Below are 12500 nucleotides of genomic sequence, written 5' to 3'. Positions count from 1 at the left end.
CTCATGCTTTTGTTTACAGCGGTCGGATCAGCAGGGTTCCCACAGCCAGCGCGCATTGGCGAGCCGGTGCAAAAGCAGCGCCCCCCTTGGCTGTAGGAGCAGTCAATCAACGGGGATAGTTCATTCCAGCTAAAGAACATGAGGTGAACTTTTAACCCTGTAAGCGTCGAGCAAAAACGGGACTTTAAAAGAAACGTCATCGTTACGTTGTATTCATTAAAAAAATACACATCACGTTTTCTTGAATGTAACGATACATTTATTCAAACCATTTTTTTTTCCTTCGAAAGAACCCTGTTGTTAAAAATCGACGTCATTGGCCCCTTTTTCACAGAAGCAAAACAATACGCGTGTAATTCTACAGTGACCTTCGATAGCAAGAAAAACTGCGATAGATCTCACAGCTTACCAGAGCCTGAAATACAGGACGGAGCAGGATACGCCAGTCCTCTCTGTCTTTAGAAACTGTATAGCTCGCTTGACACGTTCAAATTAAAAAAAATGGGGTCCCTAATACCGCCAGAATAGCACAACTCTCAAACGCTGGCCGTAAATTCTGTCGAGATTCATTGTGGTGTCAGAAAATGCCAGCTTTGTATGTTTCATAATCCACACCACGGTGAATGCATGCATGTGGACACAGATACAACAAGTATGTAAGGATTCATTACCTCGTGGAAATGCCAACATGAATGTAAGATTAATAAGACTTATTTATAGGTATGCTCTTCCTGATATACGCGAACAATGCCCGAATTAACCCACTCAACTCAGAAAACCTTTTAAAGACTTTATTTGAGTAAAAACAAAAAGTGTCACCACAAGCGTGTCATCCTTCAGACAGCTGGTCCAGTTTGAATATTATCATGACAGCAGCACTCGGCCACAGAAGCCGAAGAATAGACGATTCTCTTCCCATTAACTAAGACAGCAACACAGCACAACTAAACAAAGTTTCTTTGGTGAAAGTTTTTACACAGAAGTTTCCCTTCAAACTTATTCCTTTATAATTTTCCTTTTTGTAATTCATATATAGCCCCCCGTACAATTATACACTTATCAAGCATTGTATCTTTTTACAGGACATTATTAAACGCGTATAAATTAGAAGCAACGCGCAAGCGTTTGGGATATAAACCCTCACCTTTGCAAATTAATCCAAATTAAAGTAGACACTGTGTACAGCAATCCATGCCTCCGTTATTCACACAGTCTGAAATATAGGATCTATATACTGTTTTATCAAAGCGGATAGAGAAATCTACCTCACTGAATTGCGATGCTCTTAAAACATGATCTCAAAGCCACTCGTATTGCAAACGGTTAATTCATTAAAAGTGCACTCAAGTCCTAAACCAAATAACCCTAATACTAATAATAATACTCTTGTTATGTGCTATTTCATATTTGGGGTGCTAATCTTACACCCAGAAATCAAAGGATAATTGTTGTCAGTTAAAAAAAACATAAAATTTAATTATTATTATTATTATTATTATTTTTTGTAGAACTATAATCTTCGTCACCAACTAAGAGACTTCAAAAGATTATTATTATTATTATTATTAATAATAATAATAATAATAATAATAATAATAATAATAATAATAATAATAAATGTCAAGAGTTGGTCTTTTCAAGTTTACTCAACATGACTGCCATGCACACTATTAAGCATGTCACTGGATAGTTAGGGTTATCATTTGCATTTAACACGATTAGGAGTAAGCTGTCAAAACAAAACAGCTGTAGAGAACGAAACCAGCCGAGGCCAGTTCAATTATAAAGTAGCCTCTTCTCAAGACGAGGACAGCAGGACATAAAGGGTTAATAGTTTACAAGCTCTAAACAAATATGGAAGTTTGTGTTCGGACTGTATCTGCCCACCTCACTAAAAAATACCTTTTTTTTTTTTTGGTCGTTTGCCAATGTTTGATTGATAATACTAAAAATAAATCTTGCGGTTCAAGCCTTTGTCCTTGTACGATCCATTTTTCTGCATTTCCAAATCGATGCACCATCGCTATTTTATTTTATGGTTGCGTTTCAAGCAAATGGACTGAAACTCCAAAAATAAAATAAACAGAAATCAGCATCAACTTCACCCTTGAAGAGATGGAGAAGGTGAAACTGCATTGGTTTGACAAGTCAGCGTCTCAATCTCCACTCGCTCCTGTACAATTAGTCCTGTTTCACTTACCAGATACTTAGCAATACAGTCTGTGTAAAGAGATACATTTCCCCAATTCTTAAACTATGTGATAATATACATATATCTGAATTTTTACAAATTGTGATTCTCATCCCGGGAACGGGCAACATTCATAAGAGCGATTATACAGGCCTCTCCATTTCAATCTGTCTCTTCTGTAAACTGGGAAACCAACAGCCCATTCCATAGGACCTCCCTTCACCCTGCCAATAAAAAAGACAGCTGGATAAAGTTTTCATACAAATGCAAGTTAGAGGACCCACACTTCACATGTTAAAACACACACACAATATCTGCATAAGCAAACCAACTGAGTCTGGAATAAACCACTGCAGATTCTGTTGCACAGAACTGTGTTTAACTCTCCTTTCTGTAACAGGAGATAAGGCGGGTTGCTATATATTTTAGCTCATTCTATATTAAAGTACGGTATATTCAAATATTTGTCAAATAAATAATAAAAGTCTTTCCCATCCCCAATTTATTTCCCATTAGTTTGCATGATTATATCTTGCACTGAAAACACGATTACAGAGAATTCAATGTAGTGTACTGATATTTCCCCAGTGCGTTCCTGCATCTTGGACTACATTACAAAACAGGGTTGGGAATCAGACTCCCGTTGCACAGCTGTTAGATCCATTCGTGGGTTTACGAGGAGCTTAATCAGACACACCTGAGCTTGTTGCCTGTACATACTGGGGGCTGATCAAGCTGGTAGTAAAACCTGGACTGGGTGACACTGCTGTGCAACAGGAGTCTTATTCCTACCCCTGGTTATAGACACGGTGCTTTGCTGACCCAACGCCCACTGCAGAACTGCTTGAAAACGACCTTGTTAACTTCAGTTACTAAAAATCAAAATCACACTCTGCCAACAACCTGACCCCTGCAAAACCAATAGAAAACAAAAATAAGACCTGAATACATATTTCATCTATATAGACACATAGTAGACTCTTGATGCAATACAGCCCTCTGAAATGTCTTTATAATATACAGCACTAGACCCTGATATTGATGAGATCCAGCCCTCTGAAATGTCTTTATAATATACAGCACTAGACCCTGATATTGATGAGACCCAGCCCTCTGAAATGTCTTTATAATATACAGCACTAGACCCTGATATTGATGAGATCCAGCCCTCTGAAATGTCTTTATAATATACAGCACTAGACCCTGATATTGATGAGACCCAGCCCTCTGAAATGTCTTTATAATATACAGCACTAGACCCTGATATTGATGAGACCCAGCCCTCTGAAATGTCTTTATAATATATAGCTGAAATGACTTTGTACCAGACAGTTTGCATCAGATGGAAATGACGTCATGTTAAGATTAGCTACACCGTTAGTCTTATTTAACAATACCTTGTACAGAAAGCACAGTGTTGTGCGAGACGCAGGCTGACTTTCACCTCAAAGTCAGAGCGGACAGGAAGCCCACATGTGGGTCTCCCCCTGCCTCTCACAGTAGCGATCAGCTTGCATCACAAAGCTCACGATACACTATCACAGGTGATACACGGGCACGGCAGAGCAGTTAGAATCACGGAGAAGAAAATATCATTGCCATTAAAAAAAACTAAAAAAAATCATGCATTTTAAAATAAAAAAAATAAGCACCACCCAAATTCAAAAGCAAGAGTCAGTATGTAACCACAATCTCAGGATCGAGAGTGAGAGAGAGAGAGAGAGAGAGAGAGGCTCAGCCGTGCTTAACACAGAGCCCAGGAGGCAGGCAGGCAGGCAGAGAGGAGCGAGTGGTTAAGCTGAGCCACCTCTTCCTGATCAGGCAATGAGTTTGAGCGGGCAAGGCAGAAGGCAGAGCGAGTTCAGGTTTGGAGTCCGGCTCTCGATGGTGAAAACTCAGCCGCAGCGCGCGGATTCTTACTGAAAGCCACGCTTTCAAAGTCGGCGATGTGAACCGCACCTGTCGCCGTCTGGCTTTCTGTGGCCAGTTCGAGGTCCTGGTCTGGCTGCGGGTTCGACACCTGGCTGGAGGGGTCCGCTGGAAAGAGGAGAAGAAATACAAATTCCACACGCAAAAATAAAAAAATAAACTGAACGAAACTTGGTTGAACGAAGCTCTTGATAAAGCAGGTTTTCATTTCTATACGTTTTTACAGACAGTGGTCCTACTACTACTAATAAAAATAATAATAATAGAATTACAAAGACTACTGGGGGTGAACTAAGCACCTCGGTGTCACGTCTCATCTGAAGGACTGAGCACAAGGAGGTTAAGGGACTTGCTCATAGTCACACACAGCGAGTCAGTGGCTGAGATTGAACCTCCTGGTAACAAGCCTTTTTCTTTAATCATAGGGCCACCAAGCCTCACACTAAGATCATTAAGAGAGACCCTGGTACCTTCAGAGCGGGGGGGTGTGTCCATCTGGGGCTCTGGCACAGCGGGGGCTCTCTCTAGTGAGGGATCAGACTCCGCTGCTAGCCTCTCCTCAGACTGGCTGGCTGCAGCTGGGAGGAAGCAAGCAGGACAGTTTTCTGTGGGTACAGAACACAGACTCCCACTGCACAGCATTGCGGACAACTCCAGGTTTTACTGCGAGCTTGAGAAGACACTGGGGATCGGAATGAGAAAACGGTTTCTAAAACATGGACTGGCCCGCAATGGGAGTGTTATTACCAAGCAGACAGAACAGAAAGGGAAACCTGGACTGGCTCAAACTGCTAAGCAACAGGAGTCTTAGTGTCACCCCTGAAATCGGGATAGCTGCATGCACCTCACAATCGTGCGTTACCTGTCTCTGTGCTGCCGGGCTCGTTCTCTCTTTCCTCAGTCTCATCGCTTGTGCCCTGGCTATCGGGGGCAGCGCTGTGCAGCTTTAATTCGACTGCACCCTCTCCCTCCTCCTCACTCTCCGGCATGCTAGTGGACAGACCGCTGACCTCCAGACCTCCAGACACGTTCTCAGACTCCACCAGGCTCCGAGCGGCAGGCTCTGGCTCCGTTGAGGGGTCGGCTGGGCTGTTCAGCTTCTCCTCGCTGGAGCCTTCATCTCTGGCTGGACCCTGAGCTTCCCTGCCCGTCTCCAGCAACCCTTCCGAGGCAACGCCTGTCTCCAGACCTCCAGACACATTCTCAGACTCCACCAGGCTCTGAGCGGCAGGCTCTGGCTCCGTTTGGAGGTCGGCTGGGCTGTTCAGCTTCTCCTCGCTGGAGCCTTCATCTCTGGCTGGACCCTGAGCTTCCCTGCCCGTCTCCAGCAACCCTTCCGAGGCAACGCCTGTCTCCAGACCTCCAGACACGTTCTCAGACTCCACCAGGCTCCGAGCGGCAGGCTCTGGCTCCGTTTGGAGGTCGGCTGGGCTGTTTAGCTTCTCCTCGCTGGAGCCTTCATCTCTGGCTGGACTCCGAGTTTCCCTGCCCCTCTCCGGTTCTCCAGGCTCAGCTTTGCTCTCGGCCCCTACCTCCGGATCCTCACCCAGCAGCAGTTTGGTGCAGCTGGGCCCGCTCTCGGGGGGTGTGGGTTTGGGGTCGGCAGAGGAGGGCCGCCCCAGGGCAAGCTCTCCTAAATTGCCGCGGGGCGACTGTAGCTCCATCTCCTCCCCCCAGTTCGAGACGGGATGGTAGCCATCCGCCAGGGAGAAGGGGCTTAGGGGTTTCCTGGGTTCGGGGGAGGGGGGCTCTGGGGTGGTCTGCTTGGGGGGCAGCTGCTGTTTGGGGTGGTCCCCCCCAGCCCTGAGCCCCTCCTTCCTCCTCGGTTGGGTGGTGGAGGAGCGAAGGGGTTTGGAAGCTGTCGAGAGAGACGGTCGCTTCTTCTGTTTTTGTGGTGGTTTCTTTTCTTTCTCCTCCTCCTCTCCCTCCTCCCCGTCGTTGGCATCCTCCCACTGGTCCTCATCTGCCTCCTGGCTTGGCGCCCCCTCGTCTTCAGCCTTCTTCTGAGCTTCATCCTGTAGAATAAATCACAAGTCATGATGCCAGTGGAACCTGTCAGCAGCAGCAACACTTACAATCACACTGAGAGCGGAGATCTGCACTCAGAGTCAAACGCAAAGCCTTTTCTACAGCACAACCGATTCTACAGGAACAGATGAAAGGACATTCACACTGGGGTTGCCTCTGTTTCTTTTGTTAGATTTAATGACTAAGCTTGCAAGTGTTTGCTGGCTGCCTCTGATCAAGTTGAGAGCGTGCTCTCTCTTGCACCCTGTGTGTGACACACAGCAAGCGTGCGAGAATAGAAAGAGCGCCAACCTAAAAACTCATTACAGAACAGAAAAAAAAAACATTTAGAGAACGTCATCCAGAACTATTAAAACAAGCAATAGCGCAGAGTTTAGAAACACTAGAACAGACTTCAATTCAACAACAACCTTTCCGCGCTGTGCTGTGCTGTGCTGTACTGTGCTGTGCTGTACTGTGTTTCTGTGCGTTGCTGTAATGTACCTTATTCCTCGGAGGTCCTGCTTCTTTCTTCCCTTCAGCCTCTCCTCCCTTCACCTCCTCCTCCCAGCGGTTATCATGCATGCTGTCAGAGAAACAGAACAAAATAAATACAACAAAACTACTACAAAATAACTGAAATAAACACCACACACACATTCAAGGATGTGTATAACTCAGTCAGTTGTAGGATGTTATGCTAAATATGTAATAAAAAGTAGAAAACAATAAGAATTATACATTTTTAAAAAACAATGTAACAATATTATGCAGGGATAGAAATGAGACTCCTGTTGCACAGCAGTGTCACCCAGTCCAGGTTTTACTACCAGCTTGACCAGACACAGCTTACAGGTAACAAACTCGGTCTTATTAAACTCACAGTAAAACCAGGAACGGATCAAACTGCTATGCAATGGGAGTCCTATTCCCAGCCCTGATGGGTCTGAACCTGGTCTGGTACCTGTAATTCCTGTCTCTCCCTCTGCCTCTCCCCCTCCCCGCCTCTCTCCCCTTCCCCTGGCCCAGGAAGTCTCCGAATGTGGGCTGCTTGGGTGGACGTTTGTTCTCCTCTTCAGTGTGGGAGAAGAAAACAACAAAAGGATTAGGGAGAGAGAGAGAAAAAGAAGAGACACAGAGAGAGAGAGATTGCAAATGCTTATCCACTGTTAAATGAGACAGGTCACACACAGGCGTTGGTTTTAAGTCTGGTTCATTTCATAATGAATATTTCTTCAGTCTATAGATAGAGCCCCTGCACGTACAGATTATTGAGCTCTCTGCTGTAATCAGGTGCTGGTCGCTGCTGTCGATCGGGCTGATTCACCACTCGGAGTGAAGAAACAGCTGCTCGGGTTTGTACTGCAGACTGAGCAAGAGAGACCACAGCAGATCTCTTAGCAGCGAGTTAAACAGCACTGCCATGCATAAGCTGCTAGACAAACACACAGACTTGTTTTCACTTGTTAGACATGAAACTGGCTCAGGTGCTCCTATAGCGCCCCCTGCCTGCTGGACCACAGAATGCAAGTGCTAGGATTGGTAGATATACATGGTATGCACTTGAAAAAGAAAACATATGAATCAAGACACACAGCAAGAACTGGAATGAGACTCCTGCTGCACAGCAGTGTCGCCCAGTCCAGGATTTACTACCAGCTTCATCAGCCCCCAGTGTGTCTAGCTAACAAGCTCAGGTGTGTCTGATTATTAAACTCCTAGTGAAAGCAGGACTGGATCACACTGCTGTGCAGCGGGAGTCTGATTATTAAACTCCTAGTGAAAGCAGGACTGGATCACAGTGCTGTGCAGCGGGAGTCTTGTTTCCCCCTCGGTCCGTGCACCCTCTTCCTCCTCACCTCTTCTGCTGTCTGTCTCTCCTTGTTCCTGCATTGCGGCGCACGCCTCCTTAAACCTGGTAACAAAATATATTGTATAATAAATACAGACTCCCATTGCATAGCAGTTTGATCCATTCCTGACTTTAAAATCAGACCAAGTTTGTTGCCTATACACATTGTGGCTGACCAAGCTCGTAGCAAAACCTAGAATGGATGAAACTGCTATGCAATAGGAGTCTTACTCCCATCCCAATATACAGCTAACATCCTGTAATCAAAGAATACAAGTAAAGTCTTCTTGTCAACGTGTTGCTGACGGCACAGCAGCCTGGCAGCGGCGCCTGTGTCCCTACATGCTCTCGGTCTTCTGAGCGTCCCACTCCCTCCTCCACTGTCCCGTGGCATTGCGGTGCCTTGCCAGCCTGTCCTGGTCGATCTGCTCCCGTTCCTGCTTCCAGCGCTCGTACTCGGAGCGCTCCCGACCCGTCATCAACATCGTCATGTCAACGCAGCCCTTGGGACCCCCAGCCCGCCGGCCCTACACAGAGAGAGAGAGAGAGAGAAGACACACACAAACAGAGAGCGAAACAGAGACAGACAGAGAGAAAGAGAGAGAGAGGGGACACACAGACAGAAGGAGAGAGCAAGAGACAGACAGAGAGACAGAGAGAGAGATGACAGAGAGAAGAGAGAGGGGGGAGACAGAGAGACACAAACAGAGAAAGAAAGAAATTGTATTAAATTATTAATTTGGAAATTAGCAATGGATGATTTAGATGAAAAGATTTCACAGAAGTACATCCTTCTCTTACTCTGGATTTTAAAATCAAGATTATAAAAGTATTTGAATTGCCTAAATGCATTTGTTTCATTTAAAATCCACCATTTTGTTTTAAACCACTCACTGCTACCAGAGTTTTGTGATTTATTAATTGATTTATTGATGCTGTTTTTGAAAACAATCATATATATAAAAAAATAAATAAAACAGCATTAACTACAGCTCTGGCCAAAAGTTTTGCGTTCTCTTACAACTGAAGTTTGATACATAATAAAAACAATCATTTCTGATCTTTTATTAAACAGTGTGTAATCAAAGAAACTATAAAATGATTTCGCGTCTAGCGGAAGCCATAATATTAGTACAGTACTTCACGTTCGATTTCAGAACGTCGTATTTTTCAACGTGTCAGTTTCTGACGAAGTATCTGGTAAACTACACAGCGGTGTGTAATTAGGTTTGCTAACGGAACCCTATCAGCAGCTTTCACTACACTTCATGAAGCACAGTTAGGGCGGGTCGGATACCTGCCACTCCTTGTCCCACTCGGGCCCCCCAGTCTTCACCCTCTCGAAGTCGACCCCCCCCCAGTTTCGGACGTGCCGTCTGCTCCCCTCCTTGCGATCTGCATCCGGAACAGGCCCAGAACGTCGATAGTCATCCAGGAAATTCCGACCCGGATTCTTCTCTCCCTGCCCGTCACTCTGGAAGAAATTTTTTTTTAAATCTTTAGCACAGAGCTTTAAAATCATTAAAAAAAAACAAAAAAACAAAAAAAACAAAAAAAACCACCAATACTGCCCAATACGTTAAAATGAATTGAGCAGCCCTTCTGGGTTGATCAGCCAATAACCCTGGGCTCTTTCAGCAGTACATCTGGGTTGACTGGGAATCTGACAATGAGACTCCTATTGCACAGCAGTGTCATCCAGTCCAGGTTTTACTAGCAGCTTGATCAGCCCCAGTGTGTCTAGGGAACAAGCTCAGCTGTGTGTGTCTTGATATTAAACTCGCAATAAAATCAGGAATGGATCAGTCCTCTATGCAACGGGAGTCTTATTGCCATCCCCACTGTATCCCCAGCAGTGATCTTACCCTGTTGCCTCTCTCGTACTCAGCGATCTTCTCCATCTCCTCGTTCATTTTCTCGATGTTCAGTCTTCGCTTCTCTTCCCACTCCTGTGCAAGCATTGTAAAGCACAGAGAGGTCTGGTAAAGCATAGGGAAGCATTGTAAAGCACAGAGAGGTCTGGTAAAGCATAGGGAAGCATTGTAAAGCACAGAGAGGTCTGGTAAAGCATAGGGAAGCATTGTAAAGCACAGAGAGGTCTGGTAAAGCATAGGGAAGCATTGTAAAGCACAGAGAGGTCTGGTAAAGCATAGGGAAGCATTGTAAAGCACAGAGAGGTCTGGTAAAGCATAGGGAAGCATTGTAAAGCACAGAGAGGTCTGGTAAAGCACAGGGAAGCATTGTAAAGCACAGAGAGGTCTGGTAAAGCATAGGGAAGCATTGTAAAGCACAGAGAGGTCTGGTAAAGCATAGGGAAGCATTGTAAAGCACAGAGAGGCGTGGTAAAGCATATTAAAAACATGGCAAACCAGGCTGAACTATGGTGAATGTCACCCTATGGTGTTTTGAGCCTGCATGCCCCAAACAAACTAGCGTTACACCACAAGCCGTCACTATCACAGAGAATGGTTTTACAAAAAGGCATTTTTTTTTGGCCAGCCCCAAATCCTCTCCGCCCAGCGCCACTATGTCCCAGCGAGATCAGCCTGTCACACAGTCAAGCAGGGCTGTGGCTCTCACTGACAACCACAGAAGATCTGCTCTTGACGCACGTACCTTGGCCCTCCTGTCGGGCCCGGGGTTGCCGGGGTTACCGGCGGCGTTGCCAGCGTTTCCGGCCCCTCCCCCTCGGCCCCGCCTCCCTCTTGGCGCTCTCTCTGTCCTCACAGCACCCCCTGCAGGCTGGCTGTCCGGGCTCTGGTGCAGCTCGCCTCTGTCTGGGTGACTCTCCCCTCGGTCGTGTCTCTGCTCCCCCCCTCCCCCCCAGTCGTATCTAGGACCGCCCCTGCCTCCCCCTCCCGAGCCGGCCCGACCCCCCCCCTCTCTGGGGGGGGGCTGAGGACCCCCCTTTGGGCGGACCCCCCTGGGGGCGGAACCGGGGGGCGGGGCGACCGACCGACTCGAGAACAGTAAACGACTACTGAGGCGAGAGGAAGAGAAAGTTAGTTTCTCTTTCAAAATTTTTCAAAAAAAAAAAGAATTATCAGGGATAAAAAACGGAGCAGAGTCTCCACTTTGGAGGAGCAGCGGCTTGAAACCTGGTTCCAGGAGACCCAGTTTGAGTTGCTGTATCAAACCCCCACCCCCACCCCCGGTGGGGGGTGGGGGCTCAGACGGGTACCACACCGGCACTGTAACCGGGACTTCGGGTCAGAGGACTCCTTCGGTCCAATAAGGTCCGGTGTGTCACCGAGGCACAAGGGAGTCGAATTCTCAGGGGACAACGTCTCGACACAGTGGGTCCTGTTTAAACTCCTAATACAAAAATAACTCTGTTCCAGCTTCCACTACAGGCTTTAACAGCCAGTGTGTACAGGTAACAAGCTCTTATTAAACTCATAGCAAAATCTGAGAACAAACATGGCAAAGTATAGCATGCAAACACAGCCATGGAGGGGGCTGCAAAGTGAAGGGACGGCTCTAAGCCATCTGCCCCACCCTGCACCCCAGTGAGGCTCCCTCTGTCCTTCCTTACCCCAGCAGGTTTGGACAGGTCAACAGTAATGCTGATGTTCTCCTTCTCTGTCCTCCTGTGATCGGCGCTCTCTGAATCAGAGGGGCGTGGCTTCCGTGCCGTCGTCACGGCGATACCTTCTTGCTCCGCCCGCTTCTTATCTTCCTCGATTTCCTGGAGAAGGGAGAACAGTAGGCACGGTACGGTCTGAAACACTGGGAATATTTCAAACAAAAAAAACACTGGATCATTTTAATTTAGATCCCCCATCATCGGGGCAAATTGCGTGTCGACACGGGACTGGCCTCCTCATTCCCCAAACGTCCTTTTATTTGACTGTTCTCTCGAACTATGCTGTTATGATAACTCGCTCAATTTTGATACCCAGTACCTGGTATCTCCTGACCAGAGCCTCGTTCTTCTTGCGGAGCGCTTCGATTCTCTTGTCCAGCGCAGCATCTTTCTCCTCCTTCGTCTTCAAATCCTGAGCCGTCGGCTGACGGGAAGGGGGAGAGACGCGTCACACAAGATCATATGGGGGGAAACTCCAGTTGCATAGCAGTCTGATCCAGTCCTGGCTTTACTGTGCATTTAATAAATAAGACTAGAAACTTAATGCAATTCACTTTTCTTTATAAAATCGCAGGGCTGGAAATACTGTCAAGAAGATACACCTGAGCGCGCTGCCTCTACACGCTGGGTAATCAAGCTCACAGTAAAACCTGGGCTGGCTGACACTGCTGTGCAATGGGAGTCTAATTCCCTGGATTCGTTTGACTCTTACCATGGCAGTCAGGTAGAAGCTGGCAGGTAGTTGCTATCCAGTACTTTGCAAGCCCCCTGTCGAAAAAAAATAAAAATAAATAAATACCTTTTTTTTTTTAAACAGTTGTAATAAAGCACGTTTGACCTTAAGCAGGATAATTTAATTGTCTTAATTTTTCAATTTTGAATAATAAATGTGTTTAACATATAGCAGGGATGGAAATAAGACTCCCGCTGCACAG

The 12500-nt window shown here is 46.3% G+C and overlaps 2 protein-coding genes across 2 annotated transcripts in view; both read right to left on the bottom strand.

Annotated features, from left to right (window-relative positions):
* LOC121303809 overlaps window positions 1-147 on the bottom strand; it is a 1836-nt gene extending 1689 nt beyond the window's left edge. The window contains exon 1 of the mRNA XM_041234607.1: window positions 1-147. This exon is cut by the window's left edge and continues 1689 nt beyond it. The gene's annotated coding sequence lies outside the window, so the exon portion shown is untranslated.
* A 630-nt stretch (window positions 148-777) lies between these two features.
* Window positions 778-12500, bottom strand: part of LOC121303768 (coiled-coil domain-containing protein 9-like) — a 12780-nt gene continuing 1057 nt past the window's right edge. Inside the window, exons 2-15 of the mRNA XM_041234545.1 lie at window positions 12278-12333; window positions 11885-11989; window positions 11423-11667; window positions 10596-10959; window positions 9845-9928; window positions 9277-9453; window positions 8322-8506; window positions 7987-8042; window positions 7092-7200; window positions 6632-6713; window positions 4983-6135; window positions 4591-4698; window positions 4151-4228; window positions 778-2415 (exon numbers count right to left, since the gene is read on the bottom strand). Of these exons, the coding sequence (XP_041090479.1) occupies window positions 2411-2415; window positions 4151-4228; window positions 4591-4698; window positions 4983-6135; window positions 6632-6713; window positions 7092-7200; window positions 7987-8042; window positions 8322-8506; window positions 9277-9453; window positions 9845-9928; window positions 10596-10959; window positions 11423-11667; window positions 11885-11989; window positions 12278-12280 (2754 nt within the window). The 5' untranslated portion in view covers window positions 12281-12333 and the 3' untranslated portion in view covers window positions 778-2410. The remainder of the gene's footprint in view (window positions 2416-4150; window positions 4229-4590; window positions 4699-4982; window positions 6136-6631; window positions 6714-7091; window positions 7201-7986; window positions 8043-8321; window positions 8507-9276; window positions 9454-9844; window positions 9929-10595; window positions 10960-11422; window positions 11668-11884; window positions 11990-12277; window positions 12334-12500) is intronic.

The sequence above is a fragment of the Polyodon spathula genome, chromosome 35 (assembly GCF_017654505.1).
Source record: "Polyodon spathula isolate WHYD16114869_AA chromosome 35, ASM1765450v1, whole genome shotgun sequence".
In the NCBI taxonomy this organism is placed as follows: domain Eukaryota; kingdom Metazoa; phylum Chordata; class Actinopteri; order Acipenseriformes; family Polyodontidae; genus Polyodon; species Polyodon spathula.
The sequence above is the reverse complement of the archived record's forward strand: the minus strand, read 5'-3'. Positions and strand labels throughout refer to the sequence as shown.